The sequence below is a fragment of the Oryctolagus cuniculus genome, chromosome 10 (genome assembly GCF_051225735.1).
Source record: "Oryctolagus cuniculus isolate XC-2025 breed Fujian yellow rabbit chromosome 10, ASM5122573v1, whole genome shotgun sequence".
In the NCBI taxonomy this organism is placed as follows: Eukaryota; Metazoa; Chordata; class Mammalia; order Lagomorpha; family Leporidae; genus Oryctolagus; species Oryctolagus cuniculus.
Genome location: NC_142876.1, coordinates 101,434,627 through 101,448,149, shown reverse-complemented (window position 1 = coordinate 101,448,149; position 13,523 = coordinate 101,434,627). Strand labels below are relative to the sequence as shown.

Below are 13,523 nucleotides of genomic sequence, written 5' to 3'. Positions count from 1 at the left end.
AGCTGTAGAAGATGGCCTAACTACCTGGGCCACTGTACCCATGGGTGGCTTTGGATTGGCACAGCTCTAGCCTTTGCGGCCATTTGGGGATTCAACCAGCAGATGAAGACCTCTCTGTAACTCTGCCTCTCAAATAAATAAATAAATCTTAAAAGAAAAAAAAAAAAAGACAAAGAAATACTGGATGACTCTCTGTCTCTCCCTCTCAAATAAATAAAACCTAAAAAAAAAAAAAAAAAAAAAAAAAAAAAAAAAAAAAAAGGCGCCAGCGCCGCGGCTCACTAGGCTAATCCTCCACCTAGCGGCACCAGCACACCACGTTCTAGTCCCAGTCAGGGCGCCAGATTCTTTCCCGGTTGCCCCTCTTCCAGGCCACCTCTCTGCTGTGGCCCGGCAAGGCAGTGGAGGATGGCCCAAGTGCTTGGGCCCTGCACCCCATGGGAGACCAGGAGAAGCACCTGGCTCCTGCCTTCAGATCAGCGTGGTGCGCCGGCTGTAGCGCGTCAGCCGTGGCGGCCATTGGAGGGTGAACCAACGGCAAAAAGGAAGACCTTTCTGTCTCTCTCACTGTTCACTCTGTCAAAAAATAAATAAATAAATAAATAATTTAATCACCTATGCAATAGCTTTGGGAGGTAGGAGTACAATTGGAAGTTTTTAGGTGATAAGGATTAATGCCAATTATGTAAAAAGCACTTGAGACTGTGTACTTTCTACCCCTTCCCTTCTGCCTTTTTCTATGAGCTGATGGTCAAGACAACCCTCTTCAGATGTGAGCACCTCGACCTTGAACATCCCAGTCTCCAGAGCTGTGAGAAATAAATTCCTTGTCTTTATGATTAACCTAGTCTCAGATATTATTACAGCAACACAAATGGACTATGACAAAGTCCTGAGAGCATCTAACCCCCATCAGAAAATAACATACAAGTATAAATACTCTGATGGCATTTTACATCTGAAGTAGTTAAAATTTAAAATTATGGAAATAATAATATTCAGGTCTCCCACCTGGGTGGCAGACACCCAAGTACTTGAGCCATCATCTGCTGCCTCCTGGGACGTGCACTGCAGGAAGCTGGATCAGAAGCGGAATAGCTGGAACTCGAACCAAGCATTCTAACATGGGACAAAGGCATCCCAAACAGCATCTTAACCACTGTGCCAAATGCCCCACCCTGGCAAATGGTTTGTAAAAACCAATCTAGTTTTACCACAATTTTTTTAAAAGTGCAATCTAGAAAAGTCGCAGCCCTCAAAGCTGTAAATTCTTTATACTGGCATCATTTTTATTCTTATGAAAATGGTTGGGTTGAAAGACGCTAAAAGGGCCGGTGTTGTGGCGTAATGGGTTAACCTACCACCTGTGATGCCGACATCCCATATGGGAGCTGGTTTGAGTTCCAGCTACTCCACTACTGATCCAGCTCCCTGCTAATGCGCATGGGAAAGCAGGGGAGAAGGGTATGAGTACTTGGGCCCTTGCATTCACGTGGGAGATCCTGAAGAAGCTCCTACCTTCAGACTGTCCTAGCTCTGGCCTTTATGGCCATTTGGGGAGTAAACCAGCAGATGGAAGATCTGTCTCTCCCTCTTTGTCTCTAACTCTGCCTTTTAAAGAATTACATAAATCTAAAAAAAAAAAAAAAAAAAAAAAAAAAAAAAAAAAGATGCTACCATGGGGCAAAGGGCCCTTTAACCTTTGAGCTGTGTGAAGTGCTGAGTCTGTATGGCCCCATACTCCAGCACAAACACACATCACCATCACCTTTCAGTTCTTAGATATTCACTCAATTCACTTTAGTGGCATTAGTATTTCTGCCATTTTTCAAATAAGCAGGCATGTTCCCACCTAAAACTTTTTCTTTCCAAATTTCTCAAGATGTTCCCATCTGCTTGTTCAGTATCCCAATGCCTGCAATGGCCTGGGCTTAGGCCAGGCTGAAGCCAGAAAGCAGAAACGCAATCCTGTGGGTGGCATGGATCCAACTGCCTGAGTCATCATTTGCTGGTTCGCAGGGTGTGCTTTAGAGGGAAGCTGGAATGGGAAGCAGAGCCAGAACTCAAACCCAGGTACTTCATATCAGATGCAGGTATCACAACTGCTAGGCCAAACACAAGTCACTTTGCTCTCTGAGCTTAACTCAAATGTAACCTGCTCACTGAGGCTTAACATGGACACATCTATTTTGTTTTTCAATTTATCACCATAGGGGCTGGTATTATGGCATAATGAGTTAAGCTGCCACCTGCAATGCAGTCAGCATCCCATACAGGTACCCATTCGAGTCCTGGCTGCCCTATTTCCAGTCCCTCTCTGCTAATGTGCCTGGGAAAGCAGTGGAAGATGGTCCAAGTGCTTGGGCCCCTGCACCTGGATGGGAGACCTGGATTCCAAATTCTCGTCTTGGGTTTGGTCCAACCCTGGATGGTGTGGCCACTGGGAAAGTGAACCAGCAGTTGCAAGATCTCCCTCTCAGTATCTCCCTCTTTCCTTTTCTCTAACTCTTTCAAACAAAGAAAATCTAAAAAGGAAAAAAATTTCCCATTGTGTAACACAAGGCTTTTCTTATCTATCACCTATCTCTCAGTAGCTAGAGTGTACTCTATGCAAAAGCAGAGATTTGTCTTTCACTGCTACACCAAACATCTAGTTAAAGGGCTTTATTTACTTACTCTTTTCAGAATTCTGATTTTACCTGAAAATGACACCATAAAAAACCTGATGGGTTGTATTACTTTTTGCTTTTTCAATATTTTCCATGTTTTTTAAATATTCTGTCCATTTTTGAGCTGCATTAATTCCATGTAAGCTGTAAACACCAAGTTTCTGGGCCCTTAAGTGCTTCAGTAAACATCTCTTAAAAATGAGCATAATTTCGTGGGGCCAGTGCTGTGGCATAGCACATTACAGCCCTGGCATCCCATATGGGCGCCAGTTCTAGTCTTGGCTGCTCTACTTCCAATCCAGCACTCTGCTATGGCCTGGAAGAGCAGAAGTTGGCCCAAGTCCTTGGGCACCTGCACCCATGTGGGAGACCCAGAAGCTCCTGGCTCCTGGATTCAGATCGGCACAGCTCCAGCGGTTGGAGCCATTTGAGGAGTGAACCAGTGGATAGAAGACCTCTCTGTGTGTGTCTACCTCTCTCTGTAATTTTGTCTGTCAAATAAATAAAAATAAATCTGAAAAAAAAAGGGAGGGGGGGACAATTACCTATACAGATGGAAATTATTTCCCTACATAAATAGAAATTATTTTCATAGAATCTTATGATAACTACAAAAATTAATAACTTCCTACATAAGTACTTCAAAAAGTTTGCAAAAAACAGATGTAAAATTTAAGTTTATTTTGGTTGTCAGAATTTTTGAAATTTAATATGCTTCTTATACTATTTATTTTTATTTTAATTTTCTTGAAAGATAGAGGGACAGATCTTTGACCTGTTGATTCACTCCCCAAATGCCTACAACAGCCAGGGCCGGGCTAGGCTGAAGCTAGGAGCCCACACTCCATCCAGGTCTCCCACATGGGTGGCACTGACTCAAGTACTTGAGTTATCAACTCCTGTTTCCCATGGTATGCACTAGCAAGAAGCTAAATGGGAAGAGGAGTAGCCAGGACTCAACCCAGACATTCTAATATGGAATGCAGGCATCATGTGTGGGACAGCCTTGGGGCCAGTGCTGTGGCACAGTGTGTTAAAACACCAACCTGCAGCGCTATCATCAATTGTGGGCACCAGTTTGAGTCCTGGCTGCTCCACTTCCTACCCAGCTCCCTGCTAATGTGCCTGGGAAGGCAGTGGAGGATGGCCCAAGCCTTTGGGCCCCTGCACCCACGTGGGAGACCTGGTAGAACCTCCTAGCTCTTGGCTTCAGACTGGCTCAGTTCTGGCTGTTACAGCCATTTAGGTAGTGAATCAGTGGATGGAAGACCTTTCTCTCTGCCTCTCCTCTCTCTGTGTAACTCTTTCAAGTAAATAAATAAATCTTAAAAAAAAAAAAAAATCTAGGGTGAAGGTAGGCATTTGGCTTAGCAGTTAAGACACCATTTGGGGGGCTAGTGTTGTGGCATGGTGGGCTAACGCCTCTGCCTATGGTGCTAGCATCCCATATGGGTGCTGGTTCTAACCCCGGCTGTTCCTGTTTCGATCCAGCTCTCTGTTGTGCACTGGGAAACCAGTAGAAGATGGCCCAACTGTTTGGGCCCCTGTACCCATGTGAGATACCTGGAAGAAGCTCCTGGCTGCAGATGGGACCAGTTCCAGCTGTTGTGGAACTAGCAGATGGAAGACCTTTCTCTCTATCCCTCCCTCTGTCTGTAACTCTCTCAAATAAATAAATAAAATCTTTAAAAAAACAAAAAGACACCATGTGGATGCCTACATATCATGTACAGAGTGAGTGGGTTTGAGTTCTTCCTCAGCTTCCCTCTGCCTTCCTGCTAATGTGCACCAAAAAAGCTGCAGATGATGGTCTAAATACTCAAGCCCCTGACACCCACGTGGGAGACCAGTTCTTGGTCCTGGCTTTGAGCTGGCTTAGTCCCAGCTGTTGCATACATTTGGGAAGTGAACCAGATGATGGAAGATCTGTTTTTATCTCTCGGCCTTTCAAATAAATGACAGATTTTCAAACATTTTTTAAATTTACATTTCCACAATCATCAGCAGTGTGAAGTATCTTCTGAAGTGGTGTTTAGTACAATGTGTGTCTCTTCCTTAGCTGTTAACTTATACTCTTGTTCATTTTTCCATTAAGTTTTCCTTTTCGTCAAGTTTGTAGCTGGTTTTTTGTAATAGAAATATGAAAGAACAGGCTCAAGTCAAAATAGCTTGTGTTGGGTCTGGCTCTGTAGCGTAGCGGGTAAAGCTGCTGCCTACGGTGCCGGCATCCCATATGGACACTGGTTCAAGTCCCAGCTGCTCCACTTCCCATACAGCTTTCTCTGCTATGGCCTGAGAAAGCAGTACAAGATGTCCCAAGTCCTTGGGCCTCCACACCCATGTGGGAAGGCCCAGAGGAAGCACCTGGCTCCTGGCTTTGGATCAGCACCGCTCCAGCCATTGTGGTGAATTGCGGAGTGAACCAGGAGATGGAATACCTCTCTCTGCTTCTCCTTCTCTAACTTTCTAACTCTAACTTTCAAATAAATAAATATTAAAATAAAAAGCTGTGTTATCTTTCAAATGGCTTAAACTATGATGATTTGATAGTTTTAGTTTCAAAAATTATATTTTTAAAATAAGACTGTAAAAGGCATATAGAAGAGATCAAGACACTAACACGTGGTAGGCTTTTGTGGTGTAGCAGGTAATGCCACTGTCTGCAACAACGACATCCCATATGGGCCTCAGTTCCAGTCCTGGCTGCCCAACTTCCAATTCAGCTCCCAGCTAATGTGCCTGGAAAAGCTGAAGATGGTCCAAGTGCTTGGGCCCCTGTACACATGTAGTAGTCCCAAAAGAAGCTCCTGGCTTCTGGCTTCACCCTGGCCCAGCCCTCATTGTTGCAGCCACTTGGGGAGAGAGCGAGCAGATGAAGGACAACTCTAACTCTGCCCTTCAAATAAATAAATCTTTTTCTTTCTTTTTTTTTAATTTGACAGAGTTAGATAGTGAGAGAGAGACAGAGAGAAAGGTCTTCTTTCCGTTGGTTCAGCCCCTAAATGGCTGCTATGGCCGGAGCTACGCCAATCCAAAGCCAGGAGCCAGGTGCTTCTTCCTAGTCTCCCACACAGATACAGGTGCCCAAGCACCTGGGCCATCCTCCACTGCCCTCCTGGGCCACAGCAGAGAGCTGAACTGGAAGAGGAGCAGCTGGGACTAGACCGGCACCCATATGGGATGCTGGCCCGCAGGCGGAGGATTAACCAAGTGAGCTATGGTGCCGGCCCTGCCTTTCAAATAAATAAAATAAATCTTAAAAAAAAAAAAAAAGATACGAACATACCTGTACAACAATTTTGTAACTGGTAGGCCTAAATTTCATTGTGCCATCAAATGAAAATATTTTTCAAAGTCTAGTGTAAAGTTTTTATCCATATTGTCTGGTTCATGATTTTGATATTAACACTGTCATAAAGTTTTCAGGTAACACTAGTGCAATTTTCAATCTTTAAGTTAAATCTATAAAGTCTACTTTCAGAAATACCATTTCACATAAGCTAGTTAATAATGGAAATGTATTCATGGTATAATAATTTTTAAAACTTATGAAAATAAGCCAGTGCTGTGGTGTAGTGGGTGAAGCCGACATCCCATATGGGTGCTAGTTTGAGACCTAGCTGCTTCATTTCCAATTCAGTTCCCTGATAATATGCCTGGAAAAGTAGGACAAGATGGCCCAAGTCCTTGGGCCCCTGCACCCACATGGGAGACCTAGAAGAAGCTCCTGGCTCCTGGCTTTGGATTGGCCCAGCTCTGGCTGTTGCAGCCATCTGGGGAGTGAACCAGTGAATGGAAGATCTCTAACTCTGCTTTTCAAATAAATAAATAAATCTTTTAAAAAAAATTATGAAAATAAGATTAACTTTAAGAAAGGTAAGCTAGGCTTACTATCCAGTCTTCAAAGAAAGCATGGCTAAAAGATAATTTCTAATTTTAAACAAAAGGGGGAAAAGTACTCTGGCCCATACTGTATACCACAAACCATAAAAATCTCATCAGCATCTTGCATGGTAGAAATTTGTGACAAGACTTTCAGAACTAGTTGAGTTGGGCAAAGACAAAAAAAAAAAAAAAAGGCTCAAGTAGGAATATTTTGTTTGAAAGGAAAAAATGAAGTTTTCTCTATACACTAATGACTAATATCACAGGTAATACCCCATAGGAGGAAAGGAACCACACAAAGAGTAGCTTAGTAATCTGGTCAAAATAAAGATTAATGGGCGGGGGGGCGGAGGGGGTGATTCTTATTCAAAACAACACAGATAACTATTACTGAATTATTATACTGCTAACTTGCCAATGACATTAACATTCTGTGAGCTATAAAAAGATGGACTCCCTGTATCCATGGGTTCTGCACTTGTGAATTCAACCAATGAAGAACTTAAAATTTAAAAAAAAAAAAAAGCCTGTACTTATCATGAACAGACTTCTTTGTTATTATTCACTGAACAAAAGACTAACTACTTACACGGCATTTGCATTCTATTAGGTATTATAGAGATTACATTACACATAGTATATATATTTAGGTTATATATGTCAATACCATGACATTTTATACAACGGAATTGAGCATGTATAGATTTCAGTATCTGTGCAGGTTCTTAGAACCAACCCCTTATGGACACCAAAGGATGACAATACACAGGTGTATGTCTGTGCTTCAGCAGGGCTGGCATCTGGCGCAGCAGTGCTTGGGCTACCCCCGTCCTTAGCAGAGTGCCTGGCTTCCTGTTCCAGCTCCGCCTCCAATTCCCTGGGAGGCACAGCAGCTGACAGACAAAATACCTGGGTCCCTGCTGCCCACTTGAAAGATCTAGATGGAGTTCTGGGCTCTTCTACTATAGATATCTGGGGAATAAATCAGTATATGGAAGATTTCTGTTTGTCCCTCTCCATCTCTGTGCCCTTCAAATAACTTAATTAAAATAAATAATAATAAAACCAGGACTACAGTTTCAGAGCCCATGTCCTGCCAATATACTGGTATATTTCTAAAGGGCAAAGGGCCATAATCAAACCTTTTATATTTCACCAGGCACATTTCTCCATACTCCTACCTTTCCATCGTATTTCACTTCCTTTCCTGTCCCCTTAGTGAAAAAACTATTCAGAGTTAAATGACACAAAAATAGCATTTCTAATTGGAGACTACTAATAAGAAGAAAATTTTTATCTTCTCAGAAAATGTATTTCAACATTACTAAAACAGACCATCCTTTTCATTTTAAAGCAAACGTGATTTTTTCAGTATGAGCCCAGATTAGTATTCCAATGTTGTTTCTGCCCTGGCTGGCACAGGGGAAAGGAAACCTTCAGTCACATCCAAATTCAGTCCGAGAAGACCTTAATTTTACTATATTGTTCAACTCTCCAAAGCAAACTGCAAGTATCTGTGGTCTTTTCAATTTATAGTGGTTGAATATATTTTTAATGTTAAGCAGAACTATAAAAATTCCCCTTAGTGAAAAATAATATATAACATCTGTATAAATGTGATGGTCCTACTCACCAAAACCCTGAGAGCAAATGAAGTACATTAAACAGGCTGAACCTCAAAATTTTCCATTTACCTGAACCTGCTGTGGCTGCTGAACCTGGATCTGCTGTTCTTGCTGGGTTTGTGGCTGAACACTGGTGGTGACTGGGCAGGCAAGTTCAAGCAAAGACCCAGCCACTTCTGTACTGTCTGTGTAAATGCAGTTCCCACCCTGCTGGTACACCATGGTAGTGGTAGCTGTCTGCTGGAACTCTTGCAGAGCTTCTGGCCCCTTAGAAGCCAGGGAGTCCAGAAATTCCTTCATCCTGTGTTGTGGGACAGATCGTGCCTTCACTCGGATGTACTCTTCAAAGGAGATGGTGTTCTCCAGAGAATTATTCATATTGCAGAGTCCTTAGGGTTCCTAGAAATAAAACAAGTGGACAGAGTCAAAATTATGCTATTATTTTTATATGTTAAAAATGCACAACAATCACCCTTGCATCAGCGTGGAATACTCAAGGTAGCTATAAACATCCAGAATCCACAGGGAAGTTTTATGATGCCACCTTATTTTTTTTAAATGATACCAGAAAATTATTTCTACTAATATTTCTTAAATCAAGCTGTCATCACACTGAAACCAAAAAACAAAAGCATGCTCCACAGTACTGGATGAAACAGGCTAAAAAACCAATCCCCTCCCAGCACTAGTCCAATCTCATCAGCCAAGCACTGGATGGTAAATCTCACATGCAGAACTGCTTTGTGAGCAACAGAGAGGACTACCAAACGAGGAGGATGCTAGGAGCAGGGATTCCTACTGACAGGCTTTATTCCCACTGCCAAGTATGTACTGTAGTGCATACAGGACTGCACCTAGCCGTGACAAGACCCAAAAGACACCTCTCATCACAAAATCCAAAAACCCCATTTTGCCATATACTGCTAACATCCTTTTGTAGCAAAGCTTACTGGTTAAGAGCATGAACTCTGGAGCCAGAATACTTGGATTCACAACTCAATTCAATCTCTCCTTAGCTGTGTAACTCTAGGCAAGCCAGTTAACCTTTGTTTTATCTATTAAATAGGATTAAAATTATACTTACCTCAGAATTGACAAGAAGATTAAATATATGTAAAGAACTTAGAGAAGAACCTAACACACAGACAAAACTACATAAGCATTAACCAGTTTTAATAAAATAACTGGGGGAAAGGAGTTAAATAGTACCTTAAATAACTAGGTCACTGCTTAAATTCAGAAATTAATTCTGCAACTTTTTTTTTAAAGTCAGGTATTTAAAAGTTAGACTTAAGAGAGGTGGGTAGCAATTTTCAATTACTCGAGGGAAAACTGTGCAATCTACAGACTGCTGAGTGCCCTGCTGATGCTGCCGTCGTCCCATCCTCCACTTATCAGCACCACCCCAGAATAAAAGCAGCAGCAAATGAAAGAGTAACACAAAGAGTAACACAAGCTTTTAGCCAAAAGGACTCTCCATGAATCTCAAATGACTAGAAAAGTGATTTGTTTCCTGAGTCACTAGGTTAGACATACTAGTCCTGGGGCCAGCGCAGTGCCATAGTGGGCTAAGTCTCAGCCTGTGCCACCAGCATCCCATATGAGCGCTGGTTCTAGTCCTGGCTGTTCCACTTCCAATCCAGCTCTCCACTATGGCCTGGGAAAGCAGTAGAAGATGGCCCACGTACCTGGGCCCCTGCACCCATGTGGGAGACCCAGAAGTTCCTGGCTCCTGACTTTGGATCGACTCAGGTCTGGCCGTTGAGGCCATCTGGGGAGTGAACCAGTAGATGGAAGACCTCTCTCTCTCTCTCTCTAACTCTACCTCTCAAATAAATAAATAAAATCTTTTTAAAAAATTAAAATACCAGCTTAAAAAGAAAGACAAGAAATACTAGTCTCTTCTAGTGCCTAGATGCTCTACCTTTACAGACAGAAGGGATGCAGGTAACCACCTTTTAAACTCCTGGAACACAGATTATGTCCTGATTACCTGAATAGTTTATACACAGTAGGCTGCTTCATATATAATTGTTGCATTTGGAACTCAATGTAGAAAAATAAACATTATGATGCCTTACACCTACAATGGATAATCATAATTTAATTTATAACCTTATAGTATACACAACAGAAAAGATGTATACTTCTTTCCCCTGGGAGTTAGTGTATACCTGGCAGAAAAAGCTACCAATCCAAGGCAAGGATGAAACAAACAAAACAAACTATACAGCCCATACTGCTATTAACACTAGCACTACATATTTGTGAGGCACTGTGTAATTACGGTGTACAAATCATACTCAGATGTGTTCAAAAAGAATAGACCCAAAAATGAATCTTTTACAATCTACACATTGTGAATACATTTCTCTGTAAGTAAGGAAAAACACAAATACATTATCCTATCTGAAATCCTAACTTTTAGACCACACTTACTAGGAGATCCTAAGCACAGCATACAGAAGAGCTGGTACTCATTAGGGGGCACAAGTTGAAGCCATTACTTATGTTCTCTTCTAAAACTTAATGGTCATTTACCCTTTCCCCACATTTCTTTTGCCCACGTTCCTTTCAAAGCCCCTGTGGCAAGAAGAAAGCTAGACACTTATCTTCTCTCAGAGTACAAAATTAAAAGTCTGCTATGAAACTTTGAAATTAAGCTATCAACGATGACCATGGCACATACAGGTAAGAAGCACAGTGTCCTGAACATGCTACTCAGAGGTGTGACCCGTGAGCACTCAACAGCCACACTGGCACAGAAAGCGTCAAAGCGTCTCTTTGCTAATCAAAACCGGAATTTCCGTAAGATAGAATCTCTCCACAGTGTGAAGATACAGATGAAAGGCCACGTCCCATATCAGAGTGCCAGTGTTTGAGTCTAGGCTCTGCTTGGTTCCTGCTAATTCACACCTCGGGAGGCAGCAGGTGATGACTCAAGTGGTTGGGTCCCTGCTACCACGTGGGTAGACTCTGACTGAGTTCCTGCTCCTGGCTTCTTCCTTGCCCAGTCCAGGCACTGTTGTGGGCATGTGGGGAGAAAACTGGTAAATGGGGGTTCTTTCTCTAATAAATAAGTACATAATTTTTTTTTTTTTTTTTTGACAGGCAGAGTGGACAGTGAGAGAGAAAGACAGAGAGAAAGGTCTTCCTTTGCCGTTGGTTCACCCTCCAATGATCGCTGCGGCCAGCGCACCACGCTGATCCGAAGCAGGGAGCCAGGTGCTTCTCCTGGTCTCCCATGGGGTGCAGGGCCCAAGCACTTGGGCCATCCTCCACTGCGCTCCTGGGCCACAGCAGAGAGCTGGCCTGGAAGAGGGGCAACCAGGACAGAATCCGGCTCCCCGACTGGGACTAGAACCCAGTGTGCCGGCGCCGCAAGGCAGAGGATTAGCCTATTGAGCCGTGGCGCCAGCCAGTGCATAAAATTTTTAAAATGTGTCTCTCATTATCAAGTCCCAGTAATATTACAAAAATCGTGTGTGACTTTAATATCTAAATACACATACCCTTCTGTGCCAAAGGGGACAAAGGAAAGATTAAATAAGCAGTCTTTAATAGTCCTCTATCATACTACTACATATTTCAGTTTTTTAAAATATCAATTGGAATTCATATTTCCTAAAATTTATTTTCTTCAACAATAAGTTTTATTCCCATGAATCATGGAAAGAATGCTTGAATTTTCAAGACTGCCTGTGCTACAATCATAGTTACTATGCCAATTTCTAAAACCATACAGAAGTCTTCCAGCAAACTTTTTTATCTCAAATCTGGGAGAAGGTAAGTATGAACAGATACCACTACAAAGGAACACTGAAAATTCAGGTTACAGAACTGGAAAACCTTTGTGTGAGCACTGCTCAGTAAGAGTAAAGCCAGTCCCTTGACACCGACAGTAACCTTATTTCCCCACATTCCTTTAAGTGTGAGAAATTCCAGGGGGCAGTCTAAGCTTCATCTGAAGTCCTCTCACCAAACTCTGCCAATCACATTTTTTATTTTGCTTTAGTAGATTCCTTTAAGCTTCTATTTATAGTTTCATTAATTTTAATTTCAGAGTATCTCTGAACTTCATACTATCAAAAAAATTAAGTTTCACACTACATTTCTGATAAGCATTTAGCTGAGTGTAACTTTATTTAATCAATCTTTTAATTTTAGCATGCTGCATTCATATCAAACATAAGAATATCTGTTTTGTAAATGAAGGTGCCAACAATGACACAAACCATTCCGTTGCCCAGAATCTTCCAACCAATCCTGTCAGTATTTCTAAAATAGTATCTTCACAAAAAGTTATAAGAAATTCTAATCCAAGTGAATGTATTCCTTGAGCAAAAAAGGCAAATAAACTGGATATTCAGCTATCAGAAGAAATGGAATAAAAGCTTCAAAAAGTATGTTATAAAAAAATCAAAATACATGCTTTAAATTTTCATTTAAAAACAGAAAAGACCAACTAGATTTTAGCAGGAAAAAATTATATACAAGCGTTAGAAAACATAGAAAAAAGTATACACACACATAGGTGTTCATATATATCGAACATCCTAAAGTACTTCACCTTCTGGTTACTCAACCCCCACATGTACAAAGTGTTTTGCATTCCAGCGTATAAAACTGTGCAGTGCTCCAAGCTTACAGCCAGCTCTATGTGGACAGGGCCTCAAGCAGAAGCTTCCTGGTCAAATGCTGTTTTCTTTCAATAAGCTCCCAGGGATCCTCACTGACTCTGCAAGTCCACGTAATCACATGAGAACCACTGACCAGAAGAGGCCAATATTAACAAATAATGGGTTCAATGAAGAGTTAATAACATCCCAATCTATCCACTTACAGAGATTCAAACCTACTCACTCGGCAGTATCCACCAGAAGGACACAGCCCAATAATGAACGCTCACCAAGTTACCATTTGACTGACATAAGCACTACTTAGAAGAAAAAAAATTCAGAAATATATTTAAAAGGCCTCTTTACCATAATATCAGATCATTTATGTACATTTTAGTTGTCAGTATAATTTTTATATAATACTTTGTCCATTTAGAATTTATTTTGCAAGGTATGAGGTAAAAGCCAATTTAATTTTTTCCAATATATCCCTGTATCATTTATTGAATTTCTGAAAATTCTGTTGTCCACCAAACTGAAATGTTACACACCAAATTCATATATACTTCTAAGCTTTCTGTGTGTGATCCCACTGATCTTCCAACAACACAGTAGCTTTATAAAAGCATGTAAACATTTGGAGGATTCCTTGCCCATCATATTTTTTTTATTACTCACATTTAATGACACAAAAACACATGTGGAAAAAGGCAGCCAAAACAATA

At 41.5% G+C, this 13,523-nt stretch overlaps 1 protein-coding gene across 11 annotated transcripts in view; it reads right to left on the bottom strand.

The window, feature by feature from the left end:
- Window positions 1-13,523, bottom strand: part of QRICH1 (glutamine rich 1) — a 56,254-nt gene that overhangs the window by 31,978 nt on the left and 10,753 nt on the right. For all 11 annotated transcript variants that reach the window (XM_089306294.1, XM_089306296.1, XM_070050816.1 and 8 more), the window contains one exon: window positions 8,249-8,578. In XM_089306294.1, coding sequence (XP_089162420.1) covers window positions 8,249-8,557 — 309 coding nt within the window. In that variant the 5' untranslated portion in view covers window positions 8,558-8,578. The remainder of the gene's footprint in view (window positions 1-8,248; window positions 8,579-13,523) is intronic.